Genomic DNA, 18,456 nt, shown 5'->3' on the forward strand with positions numbered 1-18,456 from the left:
GTCGCACAGGAATTATCTCAGTTTTACGGTTGGGTCGCAGCACTACCAGTTTGCGGTCTTCCTGTTCGGTCTTATTACTGCACCTCGAGTCTTCACAAAGGTGATGGCAGTGGTGGCAGCTCATCTCAGAAGGTCGGGGATTCCTATTTTCCCCTATCTGGACTACTGGCTGCTCAAAGCGGAGTCGCCAGAATTGGTGCTTCATAATCTGCGTGTAACATCTCAACTGTTGTTCAACTTGGGTTTTTCAATCAATGTGCCCAAATCTCACCTGGTGCCCTCTCAGCACAACCTGTTCATAGGGGCGGTACTGGACACTACTGTGTGTCGAGCATTTCCTCCTCCACAAAGAATTCTTCATTCAGGAGATGATCCCTTTATTCCAGAATGGAGCGGTTGTTCCAATTCTGAAGGTCCTTCGCCTGCTTGGTCTGTTCGCCTCCTGCATTCTGTTGGTCAACCATGCACGCTGGCACATGAGAGCGCTCCAGTGGTGTCTCCGCAGGCAGTGGTATCAGAACAACGGGGATCTCAGGGAGTCAGTCAGGATCTCCAGAGAAGCTGCAGCGGATATGTCTTGGTGGAGCGTGGAGGGCAATCTGTCTCAAGGAAAGCCCTTTCATCTTCCTCCATCGGTGGCCACAGTGATAACGGATGTCTCTACCCTAGGGTGGGGTGCTCATCTGGGGGATCTGGAGATCAAGGGTCTTTGGTCTTCAGAGGAAAAATTGTCTCATATCAATCTTCTGGAATTGCGGGCGATACGTTTGGCGCTCAAGGCCTTTCTCCCTTCCCTTCGCGGTCAGTCGGTTCAAGTCCTGACGGACAACACTACCGCGATGTGGTATGTCAACAAGCAGGGAGGAGTAGGGTCGTACCGTCTCTGCAGAGAGGTATTGCGACTTTGGTCCTGGGCTTAGGACCATCGGATTTGTTTGATGGCAAATCATCTGGCTGGGCTGCTAAATGTGCGTGCGGACAGTCTCAGTCGTCCTCCTCGGGTGGACCTGTTTGCCACTTTCGCATTGCCCTTCATTCTGCAGTCTCCAGTTTCCGATGCAGGAGGCGTTGGGGGACGTGTTTCAGTTGAGTTGGAGCTCTCAACTCCTCTACGCATTTCCTCCCATACCCTTGGGTTCTGAGGAAGATTCGCCAAGACCGGGCCCAAGTCATATTGATCGCCCCGGATTGGCCAAGAAGGGTGTGGTACACAGATCTACTTCACGTCTCATTGCACCGTCCGCTCCGTCTCCCTCTCAGGGCAGACCTCCTCTCGCAGACATAGGGGCAGGTTCTACACCCCCGCCTCCAGAGCCTGCACCTTCATGCCTGGAGATTGAACGGGGCAACATGAGTTCCTTCTCTCTCCCGCCTGACGTGGTGGATGTTATTTCATCGGCCAGGCAACACTCCACCAAGTCCATTTACTCCTACAGATGGTCAAGATTCGTTAAATGGTGTCGAGAGAGATCCATTGACCCTTTAAAGGCCCACTTGTCGAATATTCTTCAGTTTGCTCTTTCCTTGGCTCAGCAGGGTTGTCCTGTGGCTACTGTTAAAGGCTATTTGTCGACCTTATTGGCTTTTCTGTGTCTACCTGATCAGCCGTCTTTATTTAAGTCTCCTATCATTTTGAAATTTATCAAACGCCTTACCAACAGTCATTCTGGTAGCCATTACCTCAGCAAGGAGGATGAGTGAGCCTCCTGCTCTTAGTTCAAAACCCCCATTTTTGACCATACATGGTCCTCAGCACTAGGGCTGCTTTTCTGCCTAAGGTAGTTACTCCTTTTCATCTGGGGCCGTCCATAACTCTTCCTGTGTTTTATCCTCCCCCTCACCCTTCCAAGGAGGAGGCGAGACTTCACCACCTGGACCCTAAAAGAGCGGTGAGCTTTTATTTGGACAGGACAAAGGACTTACGTTTGGACGATCAGCTCTTTGTGGGCTACGTTGGATGCTCAAAAGGCAAAGCTGTGCCCAAGCGCACTCTATCCAGGTGGATCATCTTGTGCATCAAGATCTGCTACACCCTTGCTGGTAAGGAACCACCTGAGGGTATTAGAGCTCATTCTACTAGGGCTAAGTCTTCCACCTCTGCTTTAGCACGAGGTGTTCCTGTGTTGGACATTTGTAAGGGCCTCCCTCCACACTTTCGCAAAGCATAATTGCTTGGATTCCGAAATGAGGAGGGAGGGCCATTTTGCACGCTCTGTCCTGCAGGACTTTTTGGTATAAGAAAGATGGACACCCTCCTCCGGAAGTGGGACTGCTGTGGGAATCTATTCATAAGGTGAGGAATCCACAGGCAGATGTATCCATCAGAAGAACAAGTTACTTACCTTTGGGAACGCTTTTTCTGGTGGATACAGTATCTGCCTGTGGATTCCTCACTGACCCACCCTCCTCCCCGTTGTCCACCTTTGTATAACTTAAAGGATGCCTTATTTGGCTTGTTGTTTTACATTGTATCTTCCTTCTATCTGGTACATTTTTATGAAATGCTGATGTTCTTTAGCTTTCCTTTTTGATTTTGTACTGTGTATATTGGTTCAAATGTTGTGTACTGTGTACACTTTGAATCTGATGTCGGTCCACCTGTTCGCCTCAGAGGCACGGAAAAAATGGGTGGAACTGATGTCATCACGCCGATGAGGCTCTCTTATGGCTCCGGTGACATCATGCAGAGTCGCGAGCAGAGCCGACGTCCTCATCGGCATGGAGAGCTAGGAACAAATTCTGCGGAATGCTGGCGCAGGAGATATTCATAAGGTGAGGAATCTTGTTCTTCTTGTCAACAGAAATACTGAGCACCATCATATCTCTGGCTCACGACCTTCACAGAAGAGAGTGCGCTTCTTTACATCTCCTCATATCCTTTCTCGGGATGATGTCTTCTGCCATTCTCATGGTGCCTCATGCTCGACTAAGGATGAGACCACTTCAAGAGCAGTTGGATGCCCAATGGCTTCAAATATCAGGATCATTCGACAACATAGTTCGGATAACTCCAATCATGAAGGATGCACTCCTTTGGTGGCAATCTCCTTGCAACCTCTCTCTGGGACTGTCATTCCTTTCTCCTCCTCCAGAGTTTGTTCTGACAACAGATGCATCTTTTGGAAGGTTGGGGAGCACATCTGCAAGACCTCCAAATAAGTGGCAAATGGAGTCTCTCTTTCCAAAATGCATATCAATTTTCTGGAACTACAGGCAATCTTTCTAGCCCTCCAGTCATTCCTCCCAAGGATAAGAGCATCCTCAGTCCTCATACGCACGAACACCACCACCTGCATGCATTATATGAACAAGCAGGGAGGAACAAGATCTCCGATCCTATCTTGGGAAGCTCAACAGATATGGGAATGGTCTTTACGACATCATATAGATATCAAAGCGGAGCATCTCCCAGGAATAAAGAACAACCTGGCAGACACCTTGAGCAGGTTGAATCAATCAAATCACGAGTTGGAACTCAACCAATCAATTCTCAACCACATCTTCCAAAAATGGGGAACACCCAGCTTGGATCTATTTGCTTCTCAGGGGAACCAGAAATTCTGGTTCTTTGCCAGCAAGGAACCTCAGACAGGGTCATGGGGGAATGCATTTTCGATAAGATGGTCAGGAATCTTTGCGTATGCTTTTCACCCCATACCTCCTGATCTCCAGGGTGTTGATGAAAATGACACAGGAACCGTGCCAACTCATTCTCATTGCTCCACGTTGGCCACGTCAGCACTGGTTCACGGAGATGCGCCTGCTGTCGCAATACAATCCTTATAGCCTTCCTCCGTCAGCCACCCTGCTAACGATGAACAAGAAACAGATCCTGCATCCGCACCCAGCTTATCTTCAATTGCATGCCTGTAACCTGAGTTCAAGGATTTAGGTATCCCTCAGGATTGTAAAGATATTTTGTCCAGGGCAAGATGCTGAGTCTACTACTAAAACATATAGGCTGAAATGGAAACGTTTTTGTTCTTGGCACCATCGCAATGATACTCACCTTCTTCACTCTTCCCCAGAAAAAAATCCCGCCTTCTCTCTGGCAAGATCAGGTCTGGTGTATCTTCAATAAGGGCACACCTCGCAGCCATCTCTCAATATAGACGGATGTCTGACGCCTCTTATCTTTGTTCTGCTCGCATCATCAAACAGTTCATGAAAGGCCTTTTCAGAACTTTTCCACCTAATAGGCCTCCTCCACCAGAATGGCGCCTTAATGTGGTCCTTTCTCAGTTAATGAAACCACCTTTTGAGCCGATCCACAAGATAGAGCTCACATTTCTCTCATGGAAAATAGCCTTGCTTCTCGCACTTACATCGGCTAGAAGAGTAAGTAAAATTCAGGTCTTCACCATTAAAGAACCTTACTTACATTTCACAAAGGATTATTTAATGTTTCGAACAAATCCTAAATTTATTCCAAAGGTGCCATCCCAGTTTCACCTTAATGAACCTGTAATTTCATGCACTTTTTTCCCAAATCCTTCATCTCCAGATGAGAAATATCTTGACTCTTTAGATGTAAAAAGATGCCTTAAATTTTATTTACAAAAGACAAAGCATCTGCGCAGAACGGATCAACTCCTAGTTTCCTATGTACCTGTTAAACTATGATCTGCTGTTACAAAAGGCACGATGGATTGCTGCCACTATTCAATTGTGCCATTCAAAGGTGGGTAACCCGCTTACAACCAAAACCAAGGTGCATTCCACAAGAGCAGTGTCTTATTCTGCTGCTCTCTTTGCTGGTGTCCCGCTGAACAAGATTTGCTGAGCCGCTACCTGGAAGAATGCTCATACTTTCACGCTGCACTATTGCCTGGATATGGCAACTTATAGCGAAGCAGCAGTGGGACAGGCCGTCCTGCGTCATCTATTTCAATAAGGTAGGCCTCTAATTTTAGAGGTATTCTTTCTTATCTGATATATATACATTTATATATATATATCTATATATTTATATATGCTTTTATGGTTGATTTGTTGTTCCGTATTATCTCATTAATGTATTTTATATTGGCATGTATGTTATAATCCACCATCCTCTAAGGTGCATTAAACATGCATGTTTATGAAACTGCTAGATACTTTGGTTCAAGCATGTGAATCTATGAAAGATCCAATACTGGAGAAGAAAATGAGTTACTTACCTGTAACTACGGTTCTCCAGTATTGGTATCATTCATAGATTCACATGCATTTTTTTAAACTTTATTTACCAGTTTCATGTGCATTACAATAGATCCATCGATATTCGTTGCGTAATACATTGACAGTTTTTAGAAAAACTGAAAAAATAAGTAAAACAGCAGAGACATGTAGATTAGACAACATATGCATATTGGACTAGAATGGATAGTTCTTATATGACCTTCCATCCCACCTGTCTGAACACAAAACCTCAGTGTGAAAAACATTCTTAATTGTGCGAAATACATTCCTTAATGTATAGGTTGGTGGTACAGCAAGATTAGTTACGTGACTGTCCAATTAATGGATACTAATTACACACACATATATATATATATATATATATTCACTGAAAAAACCATAGGTTTCACACATGTTATAGTTAGCGGAAATTTTACTGATAAAAAACCAGTGAAATTGCCCCGTTATAGTTAGTGCTGGCAACTATAACTCACGCGACCGCAATCCTCTGCTGATGCTAATAGTTTATTTAGACACTTATTTGCCCATGTCTTCTTCCATACATTTTTAGCTATACATATATTACAAATATTTTTTTTTCATAAAGACACATATGTCATCAGCAGAAGATTGCGGTCGCGTGAGTTATAGTTGCCAGCACTAACTATAACGGGGCAATTTCACTGGTTTTTTATCAGTAAAATTTCCGCTAACTATAACATGTGTGAAACCTATGGTTTTTTCAGTGAATTTGCAAGGTTTTTTAAATGCTAATTCCTAACTATAACGTGTGTGAAACCTATGGTTTTTTCAGTGCATTTGCAAGGTTTTTTAAATGCTAATTCCTAACTATAATATGTTTGATACCTATGGTTTTTCCAGTGTCTTTGCAAGATTTTTAAAATGGTAATTTCTAACTATAATGTGTCTGATTCCCAAATTCATTTAATTTGTATGGTTTTTTAAATGCAAATTTTTTTTATGTCATTTTTTGTAAGCCTTTTTATATAATAATTTATGTACTATATCCTGCATTATGGAAAGGTTTTTTTTTTTTATGCATTTTTTTCCGTGCGCGTACGGTAAGCTGACGCTACGCGCTTGTAGGATACGCGTACGGTAAGCTGACGCTACGCGCTCTGGACGTCATTAGTGCAGCGCGCCTACGTGATACGTGCGTGCCGTACGCGTATACCCGGAAGCAACGTCGCGGTTACGCAGGGGCGTGTAATGTGCATGCGCGAAAGTGACGTAAGCGCTGCGTAAGCGCACCGTAAGCGTCACGTGCGCGCACGGCAGGTCATGTGACTTACAAAGATCACTTTTTATTGGTTGAAATTACTTTCACTTCCAGAAACTTCCCACACCACACCCATTCCCCTCATTACTGCTTGAAAGAACACTTTTCATTGGTTGAAACTACTTTCAGTTCCAGATTCTTCCCACACCACACCCATTCCCCTCATTTCTGCTTGTGATTCTCTAGGAGCATGAGCTGGATTGACATTGGGATACAATGGCAGAACAGCACACCTCTTCTGAGAGTGAGGCCAGCAGCACCACCATGATCCAGAGAAGGAGGAAACAAAAGACTTCTTTTGTATGGGAGTATTTCACTTTTCCAGAGGGGGAGAAAAAGGTGAATGCTCAATTGGTCACTTGCATACTTTGTGATCGTGTTTTATCAAGAGGAAATCCAAGGAAGAAATATTCCTTTGGAAATCACTCTATGAAGAGACACCTTCAGGACAGACACCCAAAGACCTTTGCTCGACATACTGGAGAAAACTCTTCAGTAAGTCACCAGAGCCCAGCCTCAGATGCTCAGCCGAGTACATCATCGGCAGCTCAGCTGAGCCCTTCCTCTGTTGTTGGAGCATCACCTTCTTCTTTTCCTTTGGACATCAACCCTCGATTTGGGAGTGTTGAAATGAGGTGTACAAAATGTGGTGGTCTTATTGTTTTTGGGGAGGTCAGTCTTCCCCTTATTAACAATAAGATAGACCAGCATGTTTGTAGACGCTCATAATATTCCCATTCTTTCTTTCCTCTATCCCTGTATGAACCCAACGGCTCTTATAAGAGCCAACCTTACCTCACAATTTTTTTTATTTTTTTTTAAGCTTTCCTTTTTGCAAATTTTCTTTTGCCGTGCGCGCACGGTACGCGTAATTCCGCGAATTTCGCGGAATTTCGCAGATTACACCGTGCGCGTACGCTACACGCATACGGCGATTTTTCGAAAAAAAAATAAATTTCATTTTTGCCCTTGAGGGTCCTTCTGGGACCCCCTGACCAAGGCTAGGGGGTCAGGAACTGTCGAGCCTGCCCCCTTTTCACATTATCCACCTTTTTTATTCACCCCCCTGACAGTGCGAGTGAGAAAATGGCGGCCGCTGCTTCCTGGTTTCGACCGATTCGAATGTTTACTATGATCTAACAGCCAATCAGAATCGCGCTCGAGCACGGCACCGTACGCGTACGGTAAGCTTACCGTAAGCGCACCGTAAGCGCACGGTAAGCTGCCACAGATATATATATTGATTTAAATGCTATTTTCTCAGAATCTACTGAACAGATTTACACCAAACCTACAAAAGGCACTTCCTTGACCTGAGGACTACCTCTCTGCCAAATTTCAAGTAATTCTGTTCAGCCGTTCGGGCTGTAGCTGTGTCTAAAGGTCCTATGGAAAAATGCATGGGAAAAACGCGTTTTGGGACCCCCCTTTTATCTCAGCCCCCGCTTGACGAATCCCCCCGAGACTTTCAAGGTAGGAGCGGAGCGTAGCGCCCCACCTATTTTGAAAAATTCGCGAGGATTCGTCGACCGGCGCCAAAGTTATTCAAAATAGAATGTTGAGGTTTTCCTATGGAAAAGGGGTCCTAACTATAACTACCTACTGGCGACCGCCAGTAGGTAATACATGACTCTTAGCTCAGAAGTCACTGACAAAGCATCCTGTTATATGTATAACGCAGACTGCAATAACTCCTCTCTCGTTACGGTTAGGTCAGAATTTCCATTGATAAGAAATGTTCTTGTTTTCTTAACTTTCATACCATTCAACAGATCTGTCCAAAACTCCCCCTCCCCCCCAAAAAAGTGCCTCCAATTTGGGTTCATCGTGCCAAGTTTCGTGCAGATTCCTCAAGCGTGGGCCTAGACATAGGGATGTTCCAAAAAGTGACATTTCCCATTTTAACTCCCACAAGATTCTTTGCTCCTTGATGCAAACACAGATGAACTGAATGACACTAAACGTGGCATGTCATCATCAGCCAAACTGTATTCGGATGACAGAGACATCTATAAAAGCACTAACGATTTAAAACAATTGTAATTACCTACATTAAAATAACTAGTGTACAGATTCATCTATTAGAATGACTAGGCAAATGTAAAATAAAATAATCTAACATTTGCTAAAATATTCTTGTGAAGGGTGAATAAAAAGCTATTAGTTTCTCATCCAGCCCCTGTTCCAGTAAAGTCGCTTATAGTTTCGATCAGTTAACACAGTCTAACGCCGTTGACTGGTCCATACATGCCAGGTATAGTGGGCAGTGCTGGGCAGTGGTTTATTTGCCTCTGACCAAATTAAGGTTGGGGTACTGCTCCACAGTCCCCAGCCGCTCTCTAAATATATATTGGCATAAATTAAGGATGCTATTTTTGTTGGCCCAATCACAGATTCTATTATAAATGACTCTGCCGATAATTTTAACTTAGATGTCAATAAGGGAAATGGGCCGATAACTTCTAGGGTTAGAGTGATTGCCCTTTTTAAAGACGGGTACAGTGATCAAAGGTGACCAGGATCTTGGCAGTTGTATATAAGCTAGGCTATTAAAGATGCTGGACATCAATGACGCCCATAACTCTAGGTTGAATTTTAGGAGGTTGATAGGCCCCCCCTCAGGACTGGGTACTTTACCTGCTGGGTTCCGCTGTATTGCTAGTGTTACTTCATATAGCAAGAAAACGAACCTGCCTTCAGGGGTGTTGCTAGTAAAGGGCTCATAAGCACTAAGGGGCGTATTTACTAGTTTTGACGCAGGGCAGCTCAGCAAGTCACTTTGCTGCACTGCCCTGCCCCAAAGGAAAGGGCAGGAATGCACCGTATCTATGAGCTAGGCACATTCCTGTCCTCTTCCACTGCGCTGGCACACAATCGGCTGCCTTGCACCAACGCGTGCACCCTTGCACCATGGTGCATGGTTGCCAAGCTCGGTAAGAAATTGAGGATCTGGACAGTGTCGGCCCCACAGGACCCAAACATCTTCGCAGGCACCACTGGTCCATCTGATCCAGGCTGACCTGTACCGTTTAATGATACTATCTGCCCATGCTCTCGACAAGATGTGTTCAGCCTGTGTCGAGAGTCCCAGAACCGACCAACGTCCCCTGGAATCCACCAAGCATCAGGGAGAGCGCGTTTTCCAGCACCAGTCGGTGCGGCAGGCGATCCGAATTGAGAAGAAGTGGAGAAAACAGGGGGGAGTGGGATTGGAGAATCCCAGGAAAGTTCCAGAAGAACCAGAAACCAGAGATGTCTTTGTTGGTGTAATCATCACCACATCCACTTTCTGTCACCGGATCTGGACCGTGGCCTGGGTGAGCATTACAAATAGGCAAAATGCAGAGGCCAGTCTTGCATGAAGGCGTCCTTCACCACTGCTTGTGGGTCCGGTCTCTAGCTGAAGAACCTGAGAAGTTGGTGATCCAGCTGCGTTGCTAGTAGGTCCACTAAAAATGGACCCCAGCATTCTGGAGGGCGGTAAACGCTTCTGGATGAAGCCTCCACAAGCTTGAGTGCTAGAAATGCCGGGAGTGCCAACCCGCCACCACGTTCGCCTGACTTGACAAGTACTCCAATGTCTCTGAGACCTGATAGTTCAGGCAGTATTGGCATAAATTTGTGGCCAGGTCGGAGAGGATCTTGGAAGCCCGTGCCCCCCTGATGAATGATGTATCGTGCCGCTGAGACATTGTCCATCTAGAGGAGAACAGAAGACTGAATCCTGCCCTTCATCCAGCACCGGACTGCGAATGACACTGTGAGGCACTATAAGCAATTTATATGAGGTCGTCTCGTGGGGGGACCAAGAACCTCCGGTGTAAAAATCATCACACCATGCATCCCAGCCTGACCTGCTGGCCTTGGACTTGATGACGACATCTGGGTCCGAACCAAAAATCGCTCGCCCTTTCCAGGCTTTCATGTGAGAAAGTCACCAGATTTCCCCCATTGCCTCTTCTGAGAGGGACTCTGTCTGTGAGTATGTAAGACCCTTGCGCAGATGATTTGCCTTAGGTCTTTGAAAGGCCCGATAATGTAGGGGTCCCAGAAAAATGACCTGGATGGAGGAAGAGAAAAGGCCGACAAGATGGGCAATTTGATGCAACCGACGTGCAGGGCTTCGCCAGAGTTCTCATCAATTTGTGTCTAATCTTTGCTATTTTCTGAGATGGAAGGCTCAGGAAGGATGTGGTCGAATCAATGACAAATCCCAAGAAGGTCACTCTTCGTCGTGTCGTTGACCACGAATCCCAAGTCTTCCAGAAGGTCTATCGCCATTTGTAGTTGAAGCGACAACTGTCGTGTACACTGAGCTATAAGAAGCATATCGACAATGAGACGTTTCCCTGGCACCTGCTGGTGTTCCACCACCAGTTTGAGAAACTTGTTGAAAAACTAAGGGGTGGTGGGGAGTCCAAACGGAAAGCTGGAAAACTCAAACGTCTGATGGCGCCAAAGAAACTGAAGAAACCTCTGGTGAGGAGGAAAGATTAGGAATGGCAGATAAACGTTCTTGAGGTCCATACGGACCATCCAGTTGCCCGGACGCAACACATCCTGCAGGAAGTGGATTTCCTCCATCTGGAAATGGTAGTAAACCAGCCATTTGTTGAACTATCGCGGGCTTATGACAGGACGACAACCTTCTTTGGTCTTGATGACCAGAAATAGGTTGCTTAGAAACCCGTGGGGGTGGATGGCCATTGGACGAATGCACCTTTTTCCAAGAGTGATTGAACCTCCACCTCTACAAGCGCGACTTCCTGAGAAAAGAATTGGATCAGCTGAGGGCCGGTGGGTTGGAGCGGGGTGCCATAAAATTCTGTTTGAAATCTCTGCACTATCTGCAGGACCCACGTGTCTGTTGTGAGTGTCCTCTACCTTGTGAGAAAGAGAACTAGTCTGCTTTCCACCTGGATCAAAGAAGAATGATGAGTACTTACCAGAATTGGAGTGGTTAGATTGCCCCTTGAAGCCTCTGAAGAGTTGACTCCTGATGGGTAAAAGATGACGAAACACTGCTGGTCCTGATAATTGCAAAACAATTGATTGACAGAATGCTGAACAATGTCAAACATTCACCCCCAGTACAGAGATCTGGGCCTAAATTTATTTTTATGCTTACCATGCCATTTAAGTTTGCAACCTGCAATATGCAAATGAGTCTTGACCCTGCTCCCCATAGGAACAGTCCAGCCTGAACTGCCAGGCCAGGTCCTCCCTGGTCCGGAAACAATAATTCTGGGACCAGTTTCAGGGTATCAACCTCATCAGCCAGGCTAGCTTAACTCCAGTAACATGGTGAGCATGGGACCCACGTCTGGACATACCCTTCCCACTTAGGAGGACAAATGCAAAAAAAAACTATTGATGGACGGAATGCTGAACAATGTCAAACATTCACCCCCAGTACAGTGATCTGGGCCTAAATACATCGTTTTTTGCTCATCATGCCATTCCAGTTTGGACCCAGGCATATGCAAATCAGTCTTGATCCTGCTCCCCATTGTAACATTCCAGCCAAAATTGCTAGGCCAGGTCCTCCCTGAACGGGAAAAAAGCATCCTGGGTCCTGATTATAGCCTTGCCTGAAGTCTGGCCCTCTGGAAGGGGCTTGGGATGCGAATCAGCTGTCTGAGCGCCACCTACCATGGTCGCCCCCCAGGGAAAACCTAATTAGGGAAAACCCTCTTGATAGATGTTTGAGCTTTGTCTGAGGTGAACGTGTTGACAAATATACTGAGCTTGTTAATAAAAAGGCTCCCCAAACAGCCCTCCTTGGGCCACTGCCTCCAAGGTGATGAGGTTCCCAATCTTTGGGTCCACCTATATCAAGACAGAAAAACGTCCCTTCGTGGATAGAGCGTAGTTGGCATTACCTAAGAAGATAATCTGTCTGTGCCGATCCGGAGAGCACCTGGGGGGAAATCAGGGAATCCGAAGACTTGGCATCCTCCACCATGTCGAAGATTTTAGGATTTTAGTGGCCCATCATGTCCAGGAGCTTATCTTGGCAAGCTCTCTAGGACCTGTCGATACCTTTCTTGGGGTCCTTGACAAATTTTGCTAGGAAAGTAGCCATCCTAAGGTCGATCTTCAGTGTCAATGTAACCTTGTCAGCCAGAGCCGGATGTGGGAACTGTGCCCACAGGCTGCTATGCGCCGCTTTCTCTAGAGGTTTACGTAGGCGGTTTGCCACATAGTGTGCCACTTTGTTGCCGGGGACCCATTCTGCTGATCTGGGATGAAGAATCTCATCTGGATCCAACATATCGGATCATGCCTCTGCAGCAGGGTTTCGGTGGCTGCAGAGGGGCGTACGCCACAGACTGGAGGATCCCACCTCCTCATCCGACAGTGAGTCCTCATTCTGATCAGGGGAGGGTGCTCCAGCGATTCCGCTGGATCAGAAGGGGGAACCCGCGGGGTTTTGGGCCATAAAGGCCTGCTTTAGGCACACAAAGGCATCTAGATCCACTCCCTCCACACAATGGTACTTCACCAGTGCTGGGTCAAATTTTGTAGGTGCTGGGGGCCCTGAAGAGGGCCCTGGAGCCCCCTGTGGTGCCTGAGGGCACTTGGCGCATTTGTAAGCAGTCAGTTGCACAATGCACTCTTCATAGGGCCCATGGCCTCATTAAATGCCCCGTAAATAGAAGCGTCCGCAGCATCATAAAAATCATCACCCCAGGGTAGGGCACCCAAAGGTTCCTCATACATGTCCCCTTCAACCTCCATAAGGAAGGCGTATCTTGAAAACAATGACAATACAGGCACTTATAGAGCTTTTTAGCCCCCTTTAGGGCTAATGTAGGTAGTCAGGTGGCTGTAAATGGTGGACTGTGGATTCAGTCAAGGGTTTCTAGTGGGCAAAGCCACATACAATATGGGTCTAGGCCAGGAACACGTCCCACCGCTGCCAAAATCAGTAGGGGAAATCAAGTGCCTGGGAGCGCGTTCTCCCACAGACCCTTGTGGCCACCAACAGTAATAAAAACCCCTGGGGGCATAATAATGCACTTACTACTGACCCAAGCAGGGCGTCAATGCAGCAAACCCTAGGGGATTTCCCCAATCGTTTACAGACCCCAGTGTGCTGGGGTGTCACGCTCTAGGTCAAAAAGGCTCCAGGCGGCAGCTACCAGCACATGACCCCAGCATCCGCTGATGTGAATTGACAGGAATCGCGCATCAGTAGAGGAGTGTCAACCATCCCGTAGTGCCACCAAGTGGGTCGAGGATCGCACCACGAATCCACACCAGAATAGCAGCTGTGGAGGAGTGCAAAAACACGTTCCTGCGGCCATAACAAGCACACACGCCAAATTAGGAAGGACTATGGGACACCTGGTGGAGTCTGATTGGCTCATTGTTGGAACTGTTATCTGCCATAGTTGGGCCATTTGTGGAGTTATTCTGAAGAACTCATGGGAGTTGTAGTTTTGTTGTGCATACTGTTGGGGAAATATTTTGTTTAATGAATGGCTGCTTCAATAGAACACAGATAAGCATAATCCTCGCCTCCGGTCCTGAAATGGAATTGGATTGGGTTGGCTGTAAGTTGTCCATCAATTGAACCTCTGGTTTTATGGTATCTTTAAAGTCTCTTTATAAATCCACCATCAATATTTCATCGTCTCAACACAGATGATGATTTTTTGCTGCAAAGCAATGTCTGGCTGAGCCCCTTCTGTAGGTCTTTGCCAGGATATGAAGGACAGAATCATGGCTATTTCATTCTCATGAGTGGAGCACTATCAAAAGTCTTTTTCATGAGTACCTCAAGAGGATCATGTCTCCAAAATGCTAAGTGATCCCTTACATGCCTGTAGCAGTGACTAGTGGTGTTTAAGGTCAACATTAGCTCCAGTGCTTGGAGGGCATGCCACATTTTGTTTCTGCCGTTTCCTTTTTTTTAAGAAAGTGCATCAGTTGGGTGATATGCCTGCATTCTCACTAATGGGGAGTTAACAGATTATTTGTGCAGAGCCTCTAAATGTTGGACTTGCCATATGTTCTCTCTGTATCCCAAATTGTATATTTTACATGTGTTTGCTTTGGTAAGGATTGTATTGATATCGTCCACCATACAATCTTGCATAAATTCTTTTGTAGACAGACTCAAACATGAAACATTAGTCTAGTGTTAATATCCCTAGCTTATGCCAATATCCTGTGAACCTGGTGACAAACCTGAAAACTGCTTATTAACATGTTGAAACTAAATCTGTATGTGGTCAGTACCGCCCGTGTCTATTTAAATATTCGTGTAGTCAAGCCCGTGTTTGGTCTGAAGATGGAGTGATTGTGTAAGGTTAAAGTGAATATGATGGATTACTGTAGGGACAATCAAGACACATCAAGTTAAATGCCTTTTCGTCTGTTTTCTGTAGCCGACAACTCCATAGAGACTGTCAACAACAGCTTGGCTGCCGATGGAGTGAGCCGCATGATCCGGGTGCCTACGGGTTGCGCCGAGCAGACCATGATTTACATGGCACCAGGGGTATATGCCATGAAGTACCTAGATGAAACCGAGCAGTGGACCCAGCTCGGACCAGAGCGGCGGGATGAGGCACGAGAGACTATGGAAAAAGGTGATGTATCATCAGTAGCTAGGTGTAAAGATGGCAAAAGTACCAGCTGAACATTTAGGGAAAGTGGGGCTGTTAGGGAAATGCTAAACACAATCGCACTGGCAGTTCTATTGCCGTTATTAACCCACATTGGCGATGTACATTTCTCCATCATTGGATCTTTTATATATTGACAAGCCTAAATCATTCCCCGTCGTCAGAGTGGGCATCCCAGCCTGACGACGAGGAATGATTCAACCATGTCAATATATAAAACATTACAGTGTTGGAAACTGGAGTACAGGTAGGCAACTAATTTCTTATGATGAAATAATCTCATTAGTTAGTCCAAGGTATGCTCTGCTTCCCTCCCATATCATCTCAGACCTACATTTAGTAATGGTATTAGGTGAAATATTTTTTAAGTTTCTGAATACATCAATCAAGCTTGAAATCTAAAATCATATCTACTAAAATTCTCTGTAAATCTATATTATGGAATTTCTGCTGTGTTTGGCAACTTGTTAGCTCTTACCTTAGTCTGAACTCTCCCTGCCCCTTTTCCTTGGAGAAGAGAGTGGAGAGAGAGTGACCAAACCTCTAATGTGTCTTCAAGACATCAGCATCATTAAGACCAGGGCAAAGAAGGATGTTTCCAGTGCAGCCTCCATATCAGTGAAGGCCCTATTAACTGCCATGAATTGAGATCCCCAGCTGCCTGGCCCTGGTGGAGGGAGCACTGAAGGCAAAGAAAGATGCCAGTTGACAGTCATGTCTGACAGGTCTTGGTTGACTTTCTACTCCCAAAGCAGGAGTTTGTTTCACAGATACAACAGCCATGACACACAGGGGTTTATTCCCTAAGCTTCTCCAACATTGGGGTACACATGCATCAAACCAAATATTGGTCGCATAGGGCCAGATTCGCAGAATATGCCCCTTTGCAACCGGTATTTTTGCATTTGGGATGCATCATCCCAAATGCGATTCCTTATATGCAATGCATTACAGAAAAATAATTCCGATTTCGCAATTAAGAATCGCAAAAGGTGATGGTAATTTGCGATTTCTTTGAAAAATGCACCAAAGTGCATTTTTCAAAGTCCCATGTTACACACGCACATGCCCTTGGGGCATATGTGTGTGCAACATGTGGATACACTGTAATTTAAGGGGTGCAACAGGGTGTCCTTTTGGCACCCTTGCACCCTTGAAATTGCATGCGCAATTTGCGAGTACATATTGGGTACTCTGTTGTATTCTATGTATTACTTTACTTTGTGCTGTAGCCCTATGTTGCAGCTCAATGTTCTAATGCTGGTGTCATTCCTGTTAGAATGTTCTATGGTTGCCTGGTTGCCTTGTTGCTGGGCTTGTTGTATTCAAAAGGTTTGGAGGACGGTTGGAGCTGGATGGAGATTTGCCTATGTTTACTGTCTGCCTTGTAGCCAACATCTAATAAAGTTGTGAAATCAACTCCTTCATGCCTGCTTCATCAGTACAAATTTGTGGCGACAAGCTGGCTACATGGTAACACGCTGAACCCTACGTGTGCATTCTGCTATCCGACTTATCTAAAGGAGAAAACTAAAGATTCCAACCTTCCTTGGCGGTAAGACTGTTGTCTGACTTTAATTGTTCGCCATTCGAATCACCCTTAAGGCGCACCGTTTCGGAATCGCATTGTGCGCAAGCAGACTGCCGTTATTTCTTCAAAGAGTTCTTCTCCGTTTTGACTGTGACTGTATAGTGCCCTCCACGCTTTGACTGTTTTTCACGTTATCGCAATGCTTTGTCTGTTTTACTGGATACTATTTTCAATGCACTTTAACACTGTGCATTGGGTGGGCCAAACGCCTTGCCTGTCCTTGCCTGACTTACACACCTCAAATAGCAAGCCAGATCCAGTGGCTGACTCTGCCAAACTCTGTGCGTGTGACACATCACACATTTCTCGGCAGTCATCTCTATTACGTTAGGGTGAAACTCTACTAAGGCTTTCACGGGCATTCAGCAACCAGTTCAGCTGCATGTGAAGCCGGTCACGGTGACTGGCACACCTTCTTTTTTTTAATCGTGTTTAACTTCTGGTTGAAGTACGGTGAAACGCACTTAATTATTGAAGATATTTATACGGTGATCAGCCCAACAATACAGTTAAAAGCACTATTTACATGGCAGTCTCAAGTTGTTCCTGCAAAGCTGATCAGGGTGATTAGCACACCTTTGTCTTTTCTTGCTGATGTCATTTCACATTTTGTGATCACCATATCCCAAGTGCTATTCATATCAATTTGGAAACCATTTTGCAAGAATTTGTTTATAAAAACTTTTCAGGTGGGTATTATCTCGATGATCCACACATCTTATCGATGATCCACACATCTTAAGTCTGCACAGCGGAGATCAATACAGTTATTCTCACCTTTTTGCCAGCTTTTAACTTTTATAAAGAGAAAAGCGAATTAGCACACGGTGATTCGCACACCAATATTTTTTTCTCACTCTGCTGTTTTTCTGTTGTTTCATTACCTCTTGCAATCTTCGTTGTTTTTTTTCTGCTGCATTTTTCACCCTTCATCTTTTATGTGACATCTTATACATTTATTTTAGTTTTTTCTGTATCTTTTCTTCTTTTCGTCCACATCTGGATCATGCAAACTGTTGTTCCTCCTCCTTCTTTCTTGGACTCTCCTGGAGAACCTCCTGTTCAATGGGAGATTTGGTTTGATGCTTTTAACACCTATCTCGGAGCAATTGGTGCTTCCAGATTTAGCAGTCAGCGCAAAAAATGCCTTCTTCTCCATTCCTTGGGATTTGAGGGTAGGTCTATTTTTAAGCACCTTCCTGAAATACCTCTTCTTCCAGATGATGATGGTGATGTCTATCAAGACACCATTACAAAACTCAAAACGAGGTTTGATGAACAACCAAGCCTAATGGTTTTATGTCACAAATTCTTTAAAAGACGTCAAGGTGAAAGAGAAGACATTGACTCTTACATCTCTGTCCTGCGCAGTCTGGCCTCTGTTTGTCAATTTGAAGTATTTACTTATCAGAGATCAATTTGTATGCCAATGCAAGGACAAACAAATTCGCCAAAAATTCTTGTCTCTAAGTAACTCCACTCTTGATGAGACAATCAAAATAGCGAAAAGTATTGAAACGTCCCAGATTTCGCTGAAGGAATTAGAGGATAAAGCTCTTGAATCAGTAAATGTTGTTATAGGTAATGCTAAGGTTGATATTCGATATTCTTCCCCAAGAAATACTGAAAGTAAAAACTCCTCTGTGGGCAAATATGTGACACAATTTTCTAACACAAAACCAATGAGTTATCGCTGTGGTAACCCACCTCACCAGAAGGGTGGGAAGTGTCCAGGTGGCAATGTTGTTTGTAATTATTGCAAAAAAGTA

The 18,456-nt window shown here is 45.2% G+C and overlaps 1 protein-coding gene across 1 annotated transcript in view; it reads left to right on the forward strand.

The window, feature by feature from the left end:
• The window catches only part of LOC146869315 (complement C4-like), a 529,345-nt gene that overhangs the window by 306,912 nt on the left and 203,977 nt on the right, over nt 1-18,456 (forward strand). Inside the window, exon 25 of the mRNA XM_085634104.1 lies at nt 14,857-15,060. Coding sequence (XP_085490230.1) covers nt 14,857-15,060 — 204 coding nt within the window. The remainder of the gene's footprint in view (nt 1-14,856; nt 15,061-18,456) is intronic.

This window comes from Triturus cristatus, chromosome 1_1, assembly GCF_964204655.1.
Source record: "Triturus cristatus chromosome 1_1, aTriCri1.1, whole genome shotgun sequence".
In the NCBI taxonomy this organism is placed as follows: domain Eukaryota; kingdom Metazoa; phylum Chordata; class Amphibia; order Caudata; family Salamandridae; genus Triturus; species Triturus cristatus.